The sequence below is a fragment of the Ochotona princeps genome, chromosome 1, assembly GCF_030435755.1.
Source record: "Ochotona princeps isolate mOchPri1 chromosome 1, mOchPri1.hap1, whole genome shotgun sequence".
NCBI lineage: Eukaryota > Metazoa > Chordata > Mammalia > Lagomorpha > Ochotonidae > Ochotona > Ochotona princeps.
This window is the reverse complement of record NC_080832.1, coordinates 75,024,452-75,046,479: the sequence shown is the minus strand read 5'-3', so window position 1 is coordinate 75,046,479 and position 22,028 is coordinate 75,024,452. Positions and strand designations below refer to the sequence as shown.

The 22,028-nt window shown below is 41.8% G+C and overlaps 1 protein-coding gene across 1 annotated transcript; it reads left to right on the top strand.

Annotated features, from left to right (window-relative positions):
* Positions 1-10,178: 10,178 nt before the first annotated feature.
* Positions 10,179-21,395, top strand: PRSS35 (serine protease 35). Its single transcript, XM_004580430.2, has 2 exons — positions 10,179-10,366; positions 18,605-21,395. The coding sequence occupies exon 2, from the start codon at positions 18,625-18,627 to the stop codon at positions 19,861-19,863; it is 1,239 nt and encodes a 412-aa protein (XP_004580487.2). The 5' UTR covers positions 10,179-10,366; positions 18,605-18,624; the 3' UTR covers positions 19,864-21,395.
* Positions 21,396-22,028: the final 633 nt, after the last annotated feature.

The window sequence follows — 22,028 nt, the reverse complement described above, 5'->3', positions numbered from 1 at the left end:
GGAAAAAATAATCTAGCTACTATGCCCGACACAGCTAAGGTCCTCACCTTTAATGCACCAGGATCCCATATTGGCACCGGTTCATATCCCAGCAGCCCCACTTCCCATCCAACTCCCTGTTTGTGGTCTGGGAAAGTAGTCGAGGATGGCCCAAAGCCTTGGGGTCCTGCACCCGTGTGGGAGACCCAGAAGCAGCTCCTGGCTCCTGGCTTTGAATCGGCTCAGCTTCAGCTGTTGCGGCCACTTGGGGAGTGAATCAGTGCATGGAAGATCCTCATCTCTGTCTGTCCTCCTCTGTGTGTATCTGCCTTTCCAATAAAGATAAATAAATCTTTTTTAAAAAATCTAGCTTCTTATCACCACTAAGTAGAGCGTTCCTCTCCATTCCTGGTTTGCTGAAAGTTTCTTTTCCCATGAATAAGGTTGAATTTTGAGAAACGCATTTTCTATATCTCCTGGCATTAACCATGATTTTTTTCCTTATCCTGCTGGTATAATGAAGTACTTTGTTTTTGAATGTTGAACCAGTTTTGTCTACGGAGTTGATCACAGTGTCCTAGAGTGAAGTACACCAGTGTCTGCACTTTACTTTGAAGTGCTTTTTATTTGGAAATGTTTGCTCGGACTACTTTATAACACTGGAAAAAAACATACATTTATACAGGCAAGAGTTGTAGAACTAGACACAAATACAAAATGGGAGTGATTAGATTTGTAGTGTTTTTGTTATTATAATTTTTCCTCTTCAACTTACAGTACTCTGAGTGTAGCTAAAAAAACTTTAACAAAGCATCAAAGGTAAATCCCCACCAAGTTTTTAAAAGTTCCTTGTATTCCCTAAAAATATGTTTCTGTTTTAAAATGTACTTTCTGGTTTTGAGCCTGACATTCAAAATTCCATCCAATACAGTTGTTTTGTACTGACACCAGACATTCTCCTTCTCTAAACCTTGTTGTTCGTTTTCTTTGTCCTTTCTGACTTAAAAAACAATCTAGTTAGACACATAATTTAATTTCCCCCTTAATGTTCTAATGTTTATGGGCTCACCAGGCATCATGGGGAGGCTTGAAGGCATTAACTTCAGGCAAGTACAAAAGCATCTGTCAGCTACTTACCACATGTTTGTTCATCCCCACGTAGATTTGGCGAAAAAAAAAAAAATCCTCTGATCTTGAAGCTCCATAAACAAAGCTACCGGTTAGTGCATTTAGGTTCCTTGTTAATTGCAATTCTGAAAAACATTTTTTAAGAGAAAAGAAGGTTTAATTTCCTTGAAGATTTTTTTCACTCCCATGTTCATAACCAAACCGTTAAGTCTGAAAATATTAAAAGAAAATGTTTATTCTTGCAATTTATCCAGTTTCAATTATTTCCAATATTATTTAGAGAAAGGACTTGGCATTTCAAATGGATGAGACTAATTGCCTATTATATTCAAGTTGTTGTGCTACACACTTTGGGAAATTTTGTGATGGAATATGTCAATTTTTTCTTCCCTCAGTGCACAATTTTCTACATTTCTGCCCTTGTTTAGGAAGCTGTGTGGGTAACACTGAAGAGGAAGGACAGAGGATAGCATCGTTGACTTTGTGGAGGAGAGTTTGGAAGCTTGGTTGCAAGCAGTTTCAGAAAAAATTTTTAAAAATTCCAGAAAAGGAACCAGTAGAATATAAATAGAATTTTAACTTAAGAAATTGGCTCATGCAATTGTGGAAGGTTGGCAAGTCCAAAATCTGTGGTAGACCAGCAAGCTGGAGATTCAGGGAAGACTTGAGTTGGAGTGCAGACAGTCTGTTGGCAGAATTGCATCTTCCTCTGAAGAGATCAGTCTTTCTCTATTAAGACCCTCAGCTAGTTGAATGAGATTCCTCATCTCATAGAGGGTAACTTCCTTTACGTGAAATCTATGGATTGAAATATTAATCTTCACATAACGGCAGGTATCTACTGGTTAAGATGCTTGTACCATAGTGGAAAGTCTGATATACTGAACTCTGGCTCTGGCTCCTGACTCCAACTTCCTGCTAACAAAGACCCTGGGTAGCACTGACAACGACTGAAGTAATGTGGTTCCTGTTACCTACAGGGGAGACCCAAATTAAGTTGTTTTCTCTTGGGTTTGACCTTAGCCCAGTCCTAGCCTTTGCAAGCATTTGTGGGAGAAAACAACGAAATAAGCGCTCATGCACTCTCTGCTTACTGAAAAACAAATAAGTGAGCTCACATAAACCTCTAGAATACTTTTTAAAACAATCTTTTTTAATATTTATTTTTACTGCAAAATCAGATATACAGAGAGGAGCAGAGACAGAAAGATCCTCCGTCACATGATTCACTCCCCAAGTGAGTGCAATGGCTAGTGCTGTGCTGATCCAGAGCCAGGAGCCAGGAGCCAGGAGCCAGGAGCCAGGTACTCCCCCCGCCCCAGGTCTCCCATGCGGGTGCAGGGTCCCAAAGTCTTGGGCCATCCTTGACTGCTTTCCCAGGCCACCAGCAGGGTGCTGGATGGGAAGTGGAGCTGTTGGGATTAGAACCGGCACCCACATGGGATCCCAGGGTGCGTTCAAGGTGAGGACCTTGGCCGCTAGGCCACCGTGCCAGGTCCTAGAATATTTTTGACCAAGTATCTGAGTACAACAACCTAGTCAAGATGACACGTAAGAGTGACCCTGGCAGGGCAAGCACACACCCAAGCCAGGGAGGAATACAACGTGCAGGGCAGCCTCCCTCCACAAGGCAGCTAGCCAGTCCAACCTGTCAGTGCTTGAGGCATCATAAACATTCAGTGTTGGTTTCTGTCTGTGTATTAGTCACGGTAAACCAAATTAAAACTTTTTTCCTGTAAGTGACCACATCTGAAGGTTTGTTTCTAAAATGTTGAAAATTCCCTGCTGTTTGAAGATTAAAGTGTAATTCAAAGATGAGAGAGAGAGAGGAGAGAAAGAGGAATGTCTGGAAATTCTTACACAAGATGAAAAAAAAAAAACCTTCAAATTTAAGAACTGCTCAAGCTCTCTGTGGTTCTTTTTTTGATAAGTTCTCAGCCAAGGAAAACTCCAGTTTTGCTGTATTGTACTGTATATGGGAAATTTTGAAATGAAGGAGGCTCACATTATAAATGTGTTTCTACATCTTCCCAGTCTGTGATGTATATTAGAATTACAGAACTCGGGCCTGGCATGGCAGCCTAGTAGCTGAAGTCCTCACCTTGCACACGCCAGGATCCCATATGGGTGCCAGTTTGTGTCCCAGAGGCCCCACTTTCTATCCAGATCCCTGCTTGTGGCCTGGGAAAGCAGTAGAGGACAGGCCAAAGCCTTGGGACCCTGCACCCATGTGGGAGACCCAAAAGAAGCTTTGGGCTGTAAGGGTTAATTGTAAAGGTGACTGTACTCCTGGGAGTCTGGAATCTCCAAAGAGACACCTGCATGCTGTTGCCAACAAAGCTGCTATTTCCTGAAAGACCTGGAGGCAGGCAGGAGATAGGGATAACCTTGGAATTTTTGGATTTACAGGAAAGACAGCTTCCTTCAAGGCATGCTATTTTATTACTGTTTGCATTGAAGTGATATGATCAGGACCCCCAACCCTATACATTGTAAATTCCTATCGCATGGTTTCTGTTTTGTGTCACTGCTAGCCCCTAATCATATACTTGCTCATTGTCAACGTAGCTTTTTGATTTTCTTACTATAAAAACCCCATGACTATTTTGTTCGGGGAACTTCTTGCTTATGGCAAGAGGTTGCCCCTTGGACTAGACAATCAAATCATCTCACTCACCTTGGAGTCTCGCTCGGATTTATTGAACCCCAACACTGGGCTCCTGGCTTTGGATCGGCTCAGCTGTAGCCATTGTGGCCACTTGGGGAGTGAATCAGCAGATGGAAGGTCTTCCTCTCTGTCTCTCCTCCTCTCTGTATATCCAACTTTCTAGTAAACATAAACTAAATCTTTAAAAAAAAAAAAAAAACTACAGAACTCAACAAAGCAAACGGTCAAGTATTATCCCCTCCTACATGGACTGTCTTGGGCTAAATGTAGAACTACCATCAGCAGGTCCTATAAGCACGTAGAACAACTTGACCTGAAACATAGCAGTACCTCTGATTGCTGCAGAAGTGCAGACAGTAGTGAAATATTCAAATACAAAGTAACTTCAGCATTTGCACATCAGCTTGACTGTATCTGTGTCAAAAGCAGAAGCCATTCCATTGGGTGGAGTTGGGAGGAAAGTGGTGGCTGTATAAAAGTATTAGTTGGTTATTACCTGGTACTTAGAAAGGCTCTCATATTTACATTTGTTTAATCTTTTCTTTCCATTGGAAACTAAACAAAGCAAAGAAACTTGCAAAAACTCAGAGAGGACTTTTGTTAAATGTAGTTAGCAAGTTTGAAAGTAAGCTTTGAATCTGTTGTGACATCTTCAGTGAAGAAGTTCAATGAGTTAACAGGACAATGAGAAAGCAAGATGGGAGACCTGATGGCTACTTGCTGGGCAGCAGTCTCAATGAACTGATGAAGTTCAGGTAAAGGAGTGGGGACCATGATCACCGCAACTGGATAGAAAACCTCGGTGGATGATGGAGAGGACTAAAGGCCCCGAGTAAAACCACCAGACATGTTTCTCCTGGTCAGCGTGATTTCAATGGTTATCCCAACAGTAGCTAACGTGCTTTGAGAGCCTAGTAAGGCCAGGTACTCATAAAGAAGCCTTTCATTTGATTCTAACAATTTTTCAAGGTTCAAATGATTATTACTATGTGTCAAATTAGAAAATATCAGGCCACGGTAGACATTTGGTGCAGGTTAGAAGTACTTGGGTTGCCCACATCCCAATTCACATATCTGGACTTGAGGGCCTGCTCTGCTTCTGATTCCAGAGTCCTGCTAATCTGCACCTTGGGAAGTAGGAGGAGACTGAAGTGACTGAGTCACCTACACGAGACACCTGAGTTCTGGGCTCCTGGCTTTGGCCTGGCCCAGCCCTACAGCTTGCAGGCATTTGGCGGTGGTGGTGGGAGGCAGTGAACCAGTGGATGCTGGATCTCTCTTGGTCCGTGCCTATCTGCCTTTTAGATAATTAAAAAAAAAAAATCATAGAAAAAAGAAAAAAAATTACATGGAAAGAGATTAAGTAACTTGCATGAGCTGGTACATAGCTAAGAAAGGATCTAGTACTACTGTTAGAGGAATGCTGGAATAACTGAAAACATATAGTCTATCTATGGTTGCCTACAGAGGAACTCATGGAATTTTTAATTAATAAACTATTTTTAAAAGAGCTTTACATTCATAGGTTGTATATGTTTTACATCAATTCTATAAATAACCTAGAACAGTATAAGAAAATTAAAATGTTAGCATCCTTCAAATTAAATAGCAATAGCATACTTTTTATGGTTATAAAAATACAATTTGAAAATACTCATATGTTCATGAAAAGTTCAGTTTTATTCAAATAGTGTTTTTATTTTCCCACTATTTTCCTCCTCCGCCATGTATCCTCACATTTTAAGATGCCTTTCCATACTTTTCCTTTAATCACGAGATTACAGTTACATATATATGTAATCCTTATGGTTTCTGCCTTTCTGTTACTAGGATTACTCTGTATGTGTTCTCCAGTACGTTACACTTAACTATACCTGAAGGAGGTCCCTGTAACACAGTTCGTTTGGCTCTGATTCATTCTCATTGATGGCAGCGTAAGGTACCAGAATCTCAATTTATCATTGTGTATTCAACCATTTTATTTTGATGAGAATTCATCTCGCTTCTACTTTTCTTGTAGCCACACATACACACACACACACACACATACACACACACAAGCGTTGCAATAAATATCCTTGTACATGGCCTTCATTTAGTCTGAGTCCCCACAGCCTCCCTATGCGCCAGCTCATTCCGCTTAATCTCTGGAATGTGTTCCTCCCTGTCTGCACCTCCAAGGTTGTTGCCTAGCTTGAATCTTCATAAACTGTTGCAGTGGCCTCCTGGCTTGTTTTTCTACTTCAAGTTTAATTTTTCTCTTCCACTTCATTCTTAGCTCAAGAATTTCTTTTGCCTCTGCAACTGGTATTGCTTTTCCCATTTAAAGAAATTATTTATTTGAAGGCAGAACATCCAAGAGAAGAGAGACAGGGAAAGCATACAACAGCCAGTTCTGGGCAAACCAAAGTTAGAAATTCCATCCAGTTTTCCAATATGGGTGGCAGGAGCCCAAGTGCTTAAGCCATCTTTTTCTACCTTCTCAGGTACTTTAGTAGGAAGCTGGATAGGAAGTGGAATAGCTAAGACTCCAATTGGCAGTCAGATATGGAACACTGGCATTGGTAAACAGTGCCTTAACCTATTGTATCACAATGACAGTCCAAACAGGATTATATGAGAGAATTTGCATGATCTTCTATGGTAGCTTACTAGCATATAAATGGTGAAGTTGGCTTAGAGTAAGAGCAGCATGATGCACTGGAGATAATAAGTGCAATAAAATAAAAATAATATGCAGCTGTCACTAAGGAGTGGTGACAACTATCAAGTTCAAGAGCCTGAAACAGCTAATTTGCAAGCTTCTACTTAGCTCCCACTGACTATTGCTGTGAGAAAAGGTGGACTAAATTTGCCTGACGTTTTTCTTTTTCACACCCCCTTCCAAATGCCCTGGAAATCAGGATCTTAATGGAACCTTCGTTCACTAGTCCCATCAAAACATCAGCACTCTGAAACATTTGTCCTACAGGATCAAAGGTGACCCAGACTGTTTGTTATTCTCATCACTCACTCATCTGTTCATCGTCTATTCTCATCTCCTTCATTTTAACCACATAAAACACTATGCAATTCCCAGAAGTTACCAAACTCTTCCAGGACTGCTTCTTCAGACGCTGACTTCCGTGGCTTGGTGGTCATTTCCTGTTTGTTCATCCTCTAGGAAGTCACTTGAACATTAGCAAGGCTGTCTGACTTAATTGGTACTGCGTCTCTAGACTTAGTGAAGGGAAAAGCGTAACCAAGAGAATAAGCTGACATGGGAGGGTCCCCAGGTCCATTCTTTCGTCTGTGAGCAATTCAGGTGGGAAGAAACAACAGCTTCTCAGTGATTCCAGAAGTGAAGCGTGACCTCCATCTTGTGCTAGGTTGAAGTCAGGAAACAGTTACTACATTCTAGTCTATGTGGGTGATAGGAGCCCAAGCACTTGGAACATTTCTGCTGCCCTCTCAGGCCCATCAGCAGGAAGCTGGATCACAAGTGGAGTATCTCAAACTCAGACCAGCACTCTGACATTGGACACTGGTGTCACTGGTGATGGCTTAGCCTACTGTGCCACAACACTGGTCTCTGATCCTTTCATTTTCAGTTAACATTCCAAACATCCCATTTGCAGGACTTCATGTTGGGGATACAAATAATTTGCTGCTGTTGGAGCTCTCAGAGTCACGTTTGCAAGGCAGACACAGACACAAGTAAATACACAACACTGTAACAAGCATTTCGGCCCAGAGCCGGCCCAGAGCTGGCCCAGAGCTGATAGAGCGACACTTCTCAGACAGCAGGTCCCAACGGAGGAGGGGCTACACCAAGGTGACAGTGAGGGCCCCAACTTTCAATTTACTGTTGGAAACACACCATTACTCCTCATTGGGCTACAAATAAAGACAGAGAGAATCAATGGCTCTACAGCTTTGTGGTGAGCCAGTGTTTCTCAAATTAGCTAATCATAGGTGGCTTCAATGGGCATAAAAATAGCCTGAAGACAAACACCAAGTGTTATTCCTGTGACAGCTGCTTAGTTTTTCCCAGTCTGATTTAACAAAGGGGCCTAGGGTTTTCAACATGCAGAATCATACTACCTAATGAAAAAAGGATTGTGATAAAGCCTTGGGGTTAAAAGTTAACAAGGAAGATTCCAGCCACCACACTTATGCTCCTTCAGCAAGGCTGAGTCACCATTGCAACCTAGATCGTGGGTCACACAGCATCTGCCACTCCTATCCTGCCATGCTTAAAATTTTCCAAGTACATTTCCATGATAAATATGAATTAGCCTTGGAAAGGAAGTATTCCATTTTGGTCTGAGTCTCTTAGGAACTAAGGTCTAGGAAAGAAGCAATAAAGCTGAGTGGGATAGCATTATCCCAGCCAGCCCTGATAGTGGTCTCCATTTGTCTTCTACTGAGGCCACAATGTCCCCAGTGACTGAAATGTGACCAGAGATGAATTTGAGACTTCATGGACCTTTTTCTGAAGAGGTAAACAAATGACCTATTCAGCTGACAACCACACAGAGGATCAATAGTTATACAATCTATGGGGCATTTGGAGACCAAGTCTAAAAACGTTGGGGGAAGAATGGTTAGACATTTTTGTACTTTTTAAAATTACCTTAACTGATAACATTTTCTACAATGCATTATTTCCAAAAATGTTATGAATATTATACAAGATTGTCATTCCAATGTGGAAAGCTACTTGGGAGGCAGTGGAAGACCAGAATTTAGTGCAATCACTTAGTGCCAGACAAGTTTTCCATTCTGAGTCTGGGGCTTTGGCTTCTGGCTTCCTCACCTTCCATCTGATTAGTAAACTTCATTCCACACATATTCAGCATCCCTACAAATATGCAGCAAAGCTACAGATATCACAATCGAACAGGCCAGAGTTTTGACATTAATTATTTTACACCAGGTTAAATTTTCCAGTGAACATTAATGGATGGGCATGTGAGCATTGTACTTAAAATGTTCATGGAGAATGAAGTTATAAGCTTATTTTGATGCAAAAATTTTGGTTTCTTAAAGATTTATTTCTTTGAAAGGCAGTGACAGAGAGAGAGGAGAGAATAAGAACTGACTTCCTCCTGCTGATTCCTTCCCCAAATGGTTGCGGCAGCCAGGTCCAGACCAGACCAAAGTCAGGAGTCAGGATCTGTAGTCAGCGCTAGAGGCCCAAGTACTTGATCCGTCATGCACTACCCTTCCAGGAGGGAAGTGGCTCTCCCATAGGGGTGACAGTGTCTCAAATGCCATCTTATGCCAAAAAAACTGTAATCCATAATAAAGTGAATAAAGTGATAGAATCAATAATATAAGAGAGATTTCAAATATATACTGAAAATATATATTATGGGGCCCAGTGCTGTAGCCTAGCGGCTAAATTCCTCACCTTGCATGCTTGTGGCCTGGGAAAGCGGTCAAGGACGACCCAAAGCCTTGGGTTCTTGCATGTGCGTGGGAGATCTGGGAGAGGCTCTTGGCTTCAGTGGCCATGGCAGCCACTTGAGTGAATCAGTGGATGGAAGATCTTTCTCTCTGTCCCTCCTCCTCTTCTGTATATCTGCCTTTCCAATTAAAAAAAGTAATTAAAAATGTACATTATAAAAAACATGCACGGATTTCATTTTTCTACACCAAAATAAACTTTCAATTCTTATTTCCAAGAACTTTTTCAAGTTTCTTCTTGTATAAAAATGCTGAGCAAGTAGGAAACAAAATAGTGCATATGTTGTGACTCATTCTGCTAAAAAAATTATTTAGAAACCCCAAACATGCAATGACTCAGTAGTGAACCAAGTGTTACGGGACTTGCTAAGTAAAAGTTCTAGTCTGTACACGAGTGCACTTGTATTACAATTCCCCTGGAGCTGAGGTTGGAAAGGACCTTAAAGATACCCCAAGTAGAAAAACCCAAGAGAAATCCTTACTGCACTGAGGGACAGTGACGTGCTCCCCCTGCAGGTGGCACGTGGGCTCCCAGGGCTGTGGCAGCCCGCGGTCCTGGTCCTTCCTTTTGGGCAAGCAGCAGAGCAGCCCTCTCACTGGGTGCTCACACTGGGCTGGCCACTTAGGCTGTGCATCCCGAGTCCAGCAAAGCCACGAGGGAAAAGGGCTGAGCAGATGACAAGGCGGGGCGGGGAAGGAGTGCAGTAGATTTAGTGGACACCTGCATAGCCCATCCCGACCGTAACCCCCACCCGACAAACACGCACCATAATTTAGATCTTTCCTTGCACTTTGAAGGGTCTGCCATTGTTGCCTGGACCAACAGGTTTGGTGGACCCACCCATTCAGGATGAATGGGGGCAGGAGTGCTGGGGCGAGAAGTTACATGGTCCGCCTTGCACCTCTGACAGAGCCCCGCTTTGGCCGGCCTGCCTCTCCTCCTCCTCGCCCCCTCCCTGCCGCTGCGTCTGCCTGGCGTCACTGCCCGCCCCCTCCCACCGCCAGCAGCCGCTCCACTCCGGGCCCCAGCGAGCAGTTGGTTCGGGAGGAGCTCCGGAGGCGCTGGCTGGCGGGGAGCATCCGGAGCTCTGGGATCCAGTCGGGAGGTGCCGCGCGTCCTAGGGACCTGAAGCTTTGCAGGTAAGAACAGCCAGGACCCTAGAACTTGCAAGTTTCCTTGAGAAGAGACAGGACCCACCAGAGGAGAAATTCTTTGCAAAGAGCTCCAAAGAAAGGAATCAGAGCTAGCTACTTTGAGAACTCTAGCAAACTCACTATCCTAGGAATAGCAACTATGTTTGCGTTGGACTATAGATGGAATTCCTTCCACTTAAAGCTGGACCACAGGGAACCCTCTTTATTTTTTTGTGATTATTAACAGATGCCATTGTGAAAGGTGCAAAATCCATTCCTGGAAAGTCTACCGCGGGTGAGCCCAGTGCCTTTTGCCTCTTTGGCAGGGTTGCTATGAAAGCCAGCTCTCCCTTGCCTCCCTCTTGCTTTTATCACCTTGGCCGCTTGGGTATGCAAAAGGAGCTGTGGAAAATAAGGAGATGAGACGAAATGGAAGAGTCCTGGGCTTGCTGGCTTTAGACCACTGTAGAGAGAGGGGAGACGGGGAGGGGAGGGCGTCTGGGGCGTGAGGGTGGAGAGGTCAAATAGCGACTGCCGAGCTGGGTGACCGGCACCTGAGGGTTGATGCTCTCTACGTTTATGTATTCTTGAACTTTCCTGCAACACTTTTTGAAAAGTTATAGAAATGTTCTTGCTGATTGCTCTACTTCTCATCTGGTCCCCATATCTTTTTTTTTTCTAACTTTCTAACTCATGAAATTAATTCTCATTTTTATCCCAAGTGCAGTTATCTCCACAGGGGATTATAAAAGTCATTTTACTGGAGAATTAGAGTTAGAATCTGTTTTATCATTTGCAAGAGAGAATGCTGAAACCTTAGCCAAGTAAGACAGGCAGGCTTGATAGTGGTGGCCAAATCAATGGAATTTTTTTTATTAGGAAACACTAGAGGAGGGCTTCTTTGGTGTGAGAAGAGCAGAATGCAGATAGCACCCCATTGTTGTTCCAGGCAGCTTGGAAACCTGTATGTTTTCAGAATCTTTTTCATGGCTTTGAATGTAAGGTTATTGAGCAACGCCTGGCACCTGGTATATACTCGTAAGATGTTAAATGAAACAATTGCTGGGGCAAGCTAATTTTCCCTCTGAAGTTATTTGTCTTGGACAAGTGTTCAGCTATCCCACAGGCAGATTGCATTTTAACAGCAGGATCAGAGTCAAAATTTCAGAGAATGAAGCTGCCTCACCTAAGCAGTGAGTTAATTTTGCAGATGAGAAATTTGAAATGAAGACGTGAGGAAAGAGCAAAGTCAGATGCGAGGTGCACAAGCTAATATTTCGCAATTGTAAAAAGTTTGGAAAGGCTTCATCTAAGTAAAACTGGTTACACAGTTGTTTGCCCAGAAGATCCCTTAAAGTCTGCAAACAGAAAATGGAATGCTTCTTACAGATATTCTTTGCTTTCTTGACCCAAACAAAGGTAAGCCAGGAGATGCATGCTGCGCGTCGCCTGCATCAGCCCGTGGAAGCAGCAGAGTCCCCTGGGCCTCCCTCAGTGCCATTTACCCCAAATGGGATTTACACACAGCACATCACTGCATAAATTGAGATGTCCTGGAAAACAGCTACAAAACAAAAGGCTTGACTTTTTATTGTGATGAAAAGCAGAAGTGTAGCTTACTGTAAAATAATCAACTGTGTAACTTTAACCATTTTTCCTTTCCCTTGAGTACTGCCAAATTTTTAAAGCAGACCGCACTTCGTCTCCATTCCTGAAACTGAACTTGAAAACAGTGTTAGGGTAAGGAGATTTTGAGTAGAAATTGGCATGTTGTCAATTAACTTTTTCTTTTTTTGCCACTTATTCCCAGCTTAGAGTCAGCAGAGAGCCTATCCTTTAGTAATGAAATTTAAAGTATTTGATAAACATACGTGAAATATTTGGCAGATCCAAGATTTTTCTCAGCACTTTGGCTGGCTGGGTCGTGGCACTGGAGGTCATGGAAGTGTGCTGGCACTGCAGCTGTGCTGGGAAAACCAACTGCCAGAAACTTGTCTGGCTGCAGACAGCATGATCAGCTTCAGTTCATCAGGATGGGCTCTGTGGCATGTTAGGTGGGTTTTTGAAATGTGATAAATTCCATATGTGACAACCATTTAGTACAGTACTAGCCAGATAGACTTTTTCCGCCTGCCAAATTCCACATGCCTTTAAAAAGAATTGTAGTTCACAGCTGAGTCAATTGTAGTTTAAATATCTGACTCTCATTTGCCAATTATCAGGGTAGCTTCGCCATCTAGTGGTAGCCACACAGACAGCAAGCAAGTTCCTGGGTCTGGGTGTGGAAGTCTCCTGAGGCTCATCAGTAAATAACTAGTGTTTGATGTTACCAATGACAAAGATGTTAGAAACGTGTAGCACAACATAAAAGTGAAGAGGAACTAGCAGAGAGATTTTCCAGTTAAAAGGGGATTTTAAAATGATGCATAGCATAACTAGTGGTACAGCTCCATGACACTGGCAAGTTTCGTTATGATCTTCTGAGTTCTAAAACGTATTGTCCTTAAAATGAAAATTGTTTTCACTTATGTCTAAGTCTTCAAACCAAACATTATTTTCTACTCTATATCCCATCCTCTTTTCTTCCTGCACATCCAGAGAAATCAAGTTCAGAAACTAGATTCTTACCTCAATCTGCATACTCCCTTTCTATTGCTATTGTAACAACTGCCACAAGCTAGAAACTTAAGACACCAGAAATCTTTCACCTTATCCATCTGGAGGCAAGCCTGCCTTTGCTGAGTGCTGGGGGAGGGAATCTGCTTGCTTACCTCTGGCAGCTTCTAGAGGCCGCTCATGTTTCTGGGGTCAGGACCCTGCATCACTAACTTGGCCTGCATCTTTATATCCACTTCCCGCTCTGGGACTTCCTTCTCCCCTTCTTTCCTACTTGTAAGACCTCTGTGATCATATTAGAATCACCTGGATAACCCAGGCAACACCTCATCTCAGTGTCCTTAACCGAGTTGCACCTGCAAAGTCTTTTTTTTTTTTTTTAAATCAGCTGCAGGACCTGTTCACAGGCTTTGGGGATCAGGACGTGGGAGCTATTACTTCACAAAGAACAGTGGGACACACAGTGGTTAAATATCTACTGAAATTTTGACTCCAACAATTAGATATTAATAGTCATTGCTGCCACATGGTGAGTTTTCTTCTAGGTAGAAAGAGAATAACTCACAAAAATATGCCAACATATCACTGACGAATGTGGAAAATAAAGTGTGGAGAAATTAGGTAGCCTTGATAGAATCCCAAGTGTAAGTTGATTTGGTTTCAAGACTCACTGAATCCATAATTATTGAAAGTCCCTAGTTCTCATTTCTCCATCTTTGTTATGCCAATGCTGATGTTTTCTCATTTCTATGATACATTTTGTAACTTTAATGTTGCCTCCATGAAATGCTTCAGTCCATGCTTAACATTTAGAAAGGGGCAAGTAGATGTCAGGAATTCAACTTTACATAATATTTTTCTCTGTAACTGCTCCACCCCCAACACACATACACACAAGAAAAGCAACCATGAAAACCTCTTCCAAATCTCCACAATCAGAATGCAGTTCTCTGCTGTTTGTTTTACATCTGCTCACTGTCACAAGTGCTGCTCCCAGTCTTCTGTTCATGGCCTTCTGCCTAGGCCATCATTCCTCTCCTCTCTAGGCCACAGGTCTCGCTGTTGTGTCAGCGTGTCTTCAGCAGCTGCGGGATGAAAGCAGAGCAGGAGATGAGAACATGTCTTCACATTTAGCTGTGTGTAAATGTAGGTGGTGCTGCTGGCGGGGACAGGGGATAGGATCACCAACAGCTAATTAAAGGACAGCCAAGTTCTAAAAAGTGGTGGGGGTGGGCATTTGACATGGTGATTAAGACATGCCCATGTTCCATACTGGATGGAGTTCCTGGGTTCAGTCCATGGCTGCAGCACCAGTTCTAGCATTCTGATAGTGTGGGCCAAGGCAGGCAGTAGCGATATCTGAAATAGTTGGGCTGCTGCCACCCATACGGGATACCTGGATTGAGTTCCTGGTTCCTCACCTTGGTTTTTGATTGTTGCAAGCATTTAAAGTGTGACCCAGAGGATGGAGGCTTGCTCTGTTTATTTTTTTCTCTTTGCCTCTCAAATAAATAATTTAAAAACATAATGAAAAGTGCCTATGTAGTTATTGGTGTGTCCTAGTGCACAAATTAAGGTTAGACAAACAGGACCATCGGTCACAACAGTTTCTCTCTTATGTAAGCGCCCAGAAAATTGGAGTACTGCAGAATGATATCCATGGCAGTAATATAACAGGCATGAATATGGACCACTAGCTCACTGTTCATTACAGGGGACCAGGATGAAGAGATGTAGGTGTGACCCTGTCACCTGCAGAAAGAATGCAGTTCAGCGCAGTCTCTGATGGTGATGTCAACATCTTTATTTTCATTCACGTACAGGCAAAAATAATGAATTTGGAATATTTAGTATAGTGAGAAGCCATCCAACCCTTTATTAATCTTCTTGCCTTACCTATTTTAGACTATGAACTTCTTAAAGAACTTGAGCCCAGAGAGACGGAAGGAGTGAGGGCAGAGAGATGGACAGAGAGAGAACTTGAACCCTAGAATGTAACTGAATTGTGTGCTAGTAAGATCCTTTACACTCTACAGACTCACTCAAAAAATCAGGTTTTTCTTTTGCTGGATCACTCCATTAGAACAATTACTTTTGACACTGACTTGGTGGTTCCTTGTTCACTATGGACTTGATGCAATTCCAGAATTCCTAATGTAGATGCAGGCTATAAACAAGAGACAGGGAATGAAATTTAAATGTTTTGTTGCTGGGTAATATTTAATCACACTTAAGTTTAATAGCAATGAGAATGATATGTTACAAAGCCACAGGTATTCATGGCAGTGAATAATTAGGAAGGCATTCATTTAGGAGGTCTCTAAAGTGAAGCTCTCCTTGAAAAAACAAAACACAGCAAGATAATTTAAGAATTAGAAACTATTCTGAAATAAAATATTAACTGTAATACTTTTTTAGTAAACTAAACCTTCTCTAACTTTGGCTTGCACATCATCAGTTTCAAGGTGATATTTATTCACCCATTAAAGTAGAATAATTGTAAAACTAACATTCATATTGACTACTCACTGTGTTCTGGGCTTCATGGTAGTTCTCTCACATATATAAAATGTTATGATAAGCAATGCATGTTACACAAAAATTACACATGGATTTCAAAAAAATTCTTGCATGAAAATAATCTTGGGCAGAGAAGAGACAGCGAGCAAGAGATGGAGAGAGCATGAGAGTGTTCTCCCATCTACTGGTTCTTTACTTAAATGCTGAAGTCAGAAACTATGAACTCAATCTAGGTCTCCCAATTACTGACAGGTACTCAGCCACTTGAACCATCATTTGTGGCTCCCAGAGTAACTTACTGGAAGCTAGAATTTGAAGCCAGAGCTGGGAATCAAACCTAGGTACTCTGATGTAGGATGCAGACATCTTAATTGCTAGGCCAAAAGCCTACCCCAAACTTACCCTTTAATTTCATTTTCTCATAAACTTTTTAAGGTTCTCTGGTTCCATCTCATTAAATCTACATAATAAAGTCATGACCTTTATGTCATGACTTTATCCCCACTTTGCAGATAGAGAAACTGAATGTTGGAGTCACAAATGGCTCATAAATGATAGCCTGCTCAGCCGTAAAGGTGCAGGTCCAGCCCAAGTCTTCTCAATCCCTGGTCTGTTCTTTAAACCACTATACTGTAGAGATACACAATACGTCTCAACACCAACAACAATGGCATCTCTAAGAATGCACAAACTAATAATGAAAGGTAATAGTAAGTTATCTGTCTTGTAGTTGAGTGCTAGGCCAGCACTGTGGCATTGAGTCTGTTCCATCACTAAGGGTTTATTTAGATACACAGATGTCTTGTTTCCGCCTGGTTCCTTTTTATTCTGTTTCATGATGCAACCCATAATCAACAATGTGTATACTAACTCACTCTGGACAGAACTGACTGCAGCTGGACTTCATTAACCCAAATTGCCTTCTGCAGCCCCAAATCCAACCACCTGGGAAGTGACAATAAGGGTCATTATAATAAAAGGCATGAAAAAAGAGAACAGTTTGGAAAGACATGGGACATTAGAATTTTCAGATATTCTCAGTGTACCACACAACTGTTTATTGAGGTCAGTGAGTTGGTGCAGTGAAGTGCGGATTGCTCCATCAATCAGAGCTGTCATTTAGATTGCATTGAGATTTTACCACAAGGCACACTTAGAATTTTGAAAAGAAAGTATATTTAATACTTACCTGGCAGGGAAGATACCATGATCACAAAAAGAAATTATACTCAAACATTTGTCCAATTTTAAATTACAGGCCAAATTAGGCTAACTATATCCATGGCCTGTTATTACTGTGATTCAGAGGTCACAGTACAAGGCTCTGCCTTTGCCATTACCATGGATGGATGTGGGCACAGCTTTTATTCCTTGGGTGCGTTGGGTGGAGCTCCCAACAGGGCTGGCACTGTGAGATCCATGTTGGAAGCATTGCATATAGGCCTACTGAATTTGTTTTTTTCCCGCAAGTATTTTAAATTACTTGCATATAAGTTATGCCTGTTTCTTAAATAATGAGCTTTTTGATATTAACAGTTACTAATAGAGTAAAAGAACAGAATCAGAATAAATCAATTTTATTTGAGGGGACAGATGTCATTTGAAACTTGGTTAAGCAATCAGGCCTGGAAGGACTGCCTGGTAGAGTGACTGCAGCAGTTGCACCAGGGCCTTGGCTGTTGCAGTGGCTTTTCAACTGTTATTACCCATCAGAATTATCTGCAGGGATGTTTGAAATATAGGTAGCTGGGATACCTCCCTTCACCTTATCAGAGTTTCTGACCATTGGTCTGGACTTAACAGTGAGCATCTTAAACAAGTGTCTGGGTGACGGTGAGGTTACTGGTCCTGGGACTATGATCTGAGAGCCATTGGTCTAGTTTATCTTCTTCTTCTTTTTTAAAGTATTTATTTTTATTGGAAAGTCAGATTAACAGAGAGAAGGAAAACAGAGAGAAAGATGAAAAGGGCATATCATTAATTGTTATCATGTCCAGGACCATCCCATGTGTTTCATAAATTCTACCAGCTAATTCAACACACAGTAAAATCCATAACAAGGCATTTTTGAATGCTGCTTCACTAGAATGGTTCCAAGTAGAATTTTTTTTTTAAAGAAAAAGTGACCTGTGCTGTATATTTTATCTTTATGATCAGGGATTCTGTAAAAATCAGACAGAACATTTATTCATTTATAAAAACTCTACTACCTTGCGTTGTGACTTCTTGTCAGCAAGCTCAGCAAATCTCGGCTTAGGGAAATTTTCTGTGTTCCAATACATGTTTTTTGAACTCTGTAATAAACAATTCTAAAGATGAGGATTTTTATGATGCTGCTTTTAAGGAGCCAACCTTTTTTCTTCTTCTTCTCTTTCTCCTCCCTCCTCTTGCCTTTCCACCCTTCCTTTGTCTTTTTGTTTTCAAGATTTATCTATTTACTTGAAAGAGTTACACAGACAGAAACAAAAAAAAAAAAAAAAGAGAGAGAGAGAGAGTGCTTCCATTAGCTGGTTCACTCCCCAGATGGCTCCAATAGCCAGGGCTGTGCCAGGCCAGAGCCAGGAGCCAGCAGATTCATATGAGCCTCTCATGTGACTACAGGGGCCATCTTTTGTTGGCTTCTTAGGCCATTAACAGGAGCTGGACCAGGAGTGGAACAGAGCAGCCCAGATATGAACTGGCTTCCATATGGGATTCCAGCATCTCAAGTGGCAGTTTTAATCACAAGGAAGGCCATTCCTAATTTTCTGTTTAAATCACCTGGAACTTAAATTGTTAGGAGGCCTTTGGAGGGAGATTGTCGTTTCAGCTACAAATGGCCTTGCCCTGTTGCTTTAGGTGCTGAGCTGTATGGAAAGGGAGTGACTGGAGGTGGGGTTGGATGCAGAGGTGGGCAAGGACTGGTCGAAGGAAAGTTGGGTGAAAAAGGTTGGACTGGTTCTAGAAGTCTCTGAGCCCACACGTGGAGTGCTTAATGCCAAGACTGAGTCAGGTGAAAAGAACTGTGTTGTGAAAGTACACTTGGAATCTACAGGCAAAATGAAATGCATTTAGTAACATTTGAAAAGGAGATGTTATAATGCTTATCCTTTTTCTTTCCATTTTAAGGGAAAATATCAAAGAACAAAATGGAAAATATACTATTTTGGTTGGTATTTTTCACCCCTGGGTGGACCCTCATTGGTGGATCTGAAATGGAGCAGGAATTCACATGGCATTCGAGAAAGATACCCCAGATTGTCAGTGAAAGTACTGTCCATCTCACCAGCCCCAGGTTTGAGGCAGATGGTAAGATAATGGTAAGCACAGTGTGTGGCATCGAATGCCAGAAAGAACTGCCAGCTCCCAGCCTTTCAGAATTGGAGGAGTCTCTCTCGTATGAGACTGTCTTTGAGAATGGCACCCGCACCTTAACCAGAGTGAAAGTTCAAGGTGTGCTCCTTGAGCCGTCTGAAAATGTCACCATGCAAGGTGCTCCTGTGAGAAGGAAGAGGCAGGTATATGGCACCGACAGCAGGTTCAGCATCCTGGACAAAAGGTTCCTAACCAATTTCCCTTTCAGTACCGCTGTGAAGCTCTCTACCGGTTGCAGTGGCATTCTTGTGTCCCCCAAGCACGTCCTAACAGCTGCCCACTGCATCCACGACGGGAAAGACTACATCAAAGGGAGTAGAAAGCTCAGAGTGGGATTGCTGAAGATAAGAAATAAAGGTGGGAACAAGAAACTCAGGAATTCTAAACGGAGCAGAAGGGAAGCTAACAATGGTGACCAAAGAGAAAGCACCAATGAAGACCTGCAGAAGAGAGCCAAGGGTAGAAGGAGAAGAAAGGAATTGGGTCGAGGTCAGAGAGGGGCTGATGGAAAACCCTCCTTCCAGTGGACCCGTGTCAAGAATACACACATTCCAAAAGGCTGGGCAAAAGAAGGCGGAGACCCCAATGTGGACTTTGACTATGCCCTCCTCGAGCTGAAGCGGGCCCACAAGAAGAAATACATGGAATTAGGAATCAGTCCAACCATCAGGAAGCTGCCTGGAGGAATGATCCACTTCTCAGGGTTTGATAATGACAGGGCTGATCAGTTGGTCTACCGGTTCTGTAGCGTGGCTGATGAATCCAATGATCTCATTTATCAATACTGCGATGCTGAGTCGGGCTCCACCGGCTCTGGGGTCTATCTGCGTCTGAAAGAACCAGACAAGAAGAACTGGAAGCGCAAAATCATTGCGGTCTATTCTGGCCACCAGTGGGTGGATGTGCACGGTGTTCAGAAAGACTACAATGTTGCTGTCCGCATCACCCCCATCAAGTATGCTCAGATTTGCCTCTGGATTCACGGAAATGATGCCAATTGTGCCTATGGCTAAGAGACACCCCAAAACATGTCTCATCTAAATGGCAGAGAAAACCTATTCTGATCATTGTAGCAAGATTACTTCATAGTCCGTGCCTGGACTTGAACCCTATCGATAGCATTTCAACAAACTTAACTTTTCTGAAAGTTAGATTTTTCTAGTTTTAACAACTGTTTAGTTACGGACACTGAAGGTAGATGAGCACTTCCATGCCAAGTATATACTGTCCTTTCTTGGTAACAGTCCAGTTTTGGGACAATCTGTTTCCTTCTGTCTTTTTCAAGAGTAGATATTCTTCACGACTTCAAGCTGGTACTATAAATAATGATTTCCTGTTAGACTTATTCTCAGGGTCCTGTTCTAAAAGGAATCTAATAGGTGGTCGGTTATGTGTTCAGTGGGAAACTGCCTATGTACAGATAGACAGCAAACACAGTGAGAATCAGGATAGACATGATTTGCATTGCAGGCTGTGCCATTTCCAGATGGAGAATTCAGCACAGGCCCTCATTATTTCTTTGGCATTTTTCACTGGATCTGAGAAACCTGGCTTTTTGTTTAAGAATTACAAATCAGAAGAAATAGCACACTTCGTAAACAAAATGGCTATTTTACTGCTTTGAAAAATAGGAATTGCCATGTGTATTCTTTAGAAATGGGAGAAACACATTGTTATATGAAAATCTAGCTTAGAAATAGGGAAGCTGTGATAGGTAAGTCTCATGTTTTCTTATTTGCCACTCAAAACATGGACTTTGTATGTATGCACAGTGAACAGTTCACAGCTATGAAAGGTCATGTACTGAGGGCCACATCATTTTATGCTGTACGTTCTATGGTATATGTGGTGTTATACTGTTAGGGTTAGGAATTCTTTAACCCTTGTCAACAAGAAGTCTTTCTCCCCTAAACAAGGTTCTTCATAGGTCCACAGCCAGATGATTTTGGTAAATTCTGAGTTGGTAAATTATTGATAAATCCTTTCCTTAAAGTGACTATAATTAACAAATATGACCTTTAAAAGAAGGTTGTGATAATTTTCATTGGGGACTAAAGCTGCAAACTTGCTATGGCTGTGATGTGACCTGAACAGGGCCCAGTGGGCATCCAGGACAAAGTTTCTGAAGAAATAGAAATATGCTGAGTGTTTGTATAAATGTTCAGTCAGGGCACTCTGTGTGAAGGGTTTTACTGATCTGGGGTCAACTGCATCCTAAAATTCAAGCATGGGAGGCCTGAATTTTAATCTGCTCTTCCTGGTAGTTTCTTGGGTTGCTTTCTCCTCTTTCATGGCACACTCAAATCCTTGTTCCCATCAGGGTTCAAAATTACTTTCCTTATTACTTTAATAATTAGGAGCTACATTTTTTACTAATATGCATATGACTGTTTTATAACATCATAAGTAATTTTGTAAATGGTGTCCCAAATAGCTCAAATTTAATATAAGTACACACTCTTTCGTAATGTGAATCTGTTAAAATTCAATAAAAAGTAAAATAAACCAATTAGTTACTCTTTATCTGTATATGTATTTTGTTTGGAAAGTTTCAGCAAGCAATAAATTAATTGTTCTTTACTTTTAAAAAAAAGTCTAAGTCTAAGCACTCTTCATTAGTGGTATTCTGTCATTGTTTTTAGTGGAGGAAGGCTGGGAAGTGCAAGGTCAGGGCACCAGCAGACTTGGGGTCCAGTGAGGGCCTGTCCTCATTATTGTGTCTTTGTTTGGTGGATTAAGCTGTGAATACAATTAGAATTTTCACCAAGAAAATCATTGAACATATGAATTATTGAAGTATTATGCATGGATTCCATTTTTGCATCAAAATAAGCTTTTTCCTTAGAAAAACCCTAAAAAGACAAATTGTCAACACAATTTATTGTCATAGCTATAATATCCAATCGCTACAAAAATGCTGTTTCTTTAAAATTTATTTTAAGTGGATTTGCTTAGGAACAAGATTCTTCTGCCAAACAAAACTACCACTTTATCAAGCAATTGCCAAAAATACAAGCATGTTATTTTTAAGACAGAAATGAATTCACTACAGTGCCAATGCACTTGCTTTGTGCCCTGGGAAAATAAATGGCACTACTGCACACATCAAGTGGAAAGTCTGATCATTTCATGGAGACTAGTGGAGGACTGATGTGGCTCCATGAACGGATGATCTAGG

What these genes read in the sequence shown, in the direction of transcription:
- PRSS35 (XM_004580430.2), top strand. Translation starts at nt 18,625, where the DNA reads ATGGAAAATATACTATTTTGGTTGGTATTTTTCACCCCTGGGTGGACC.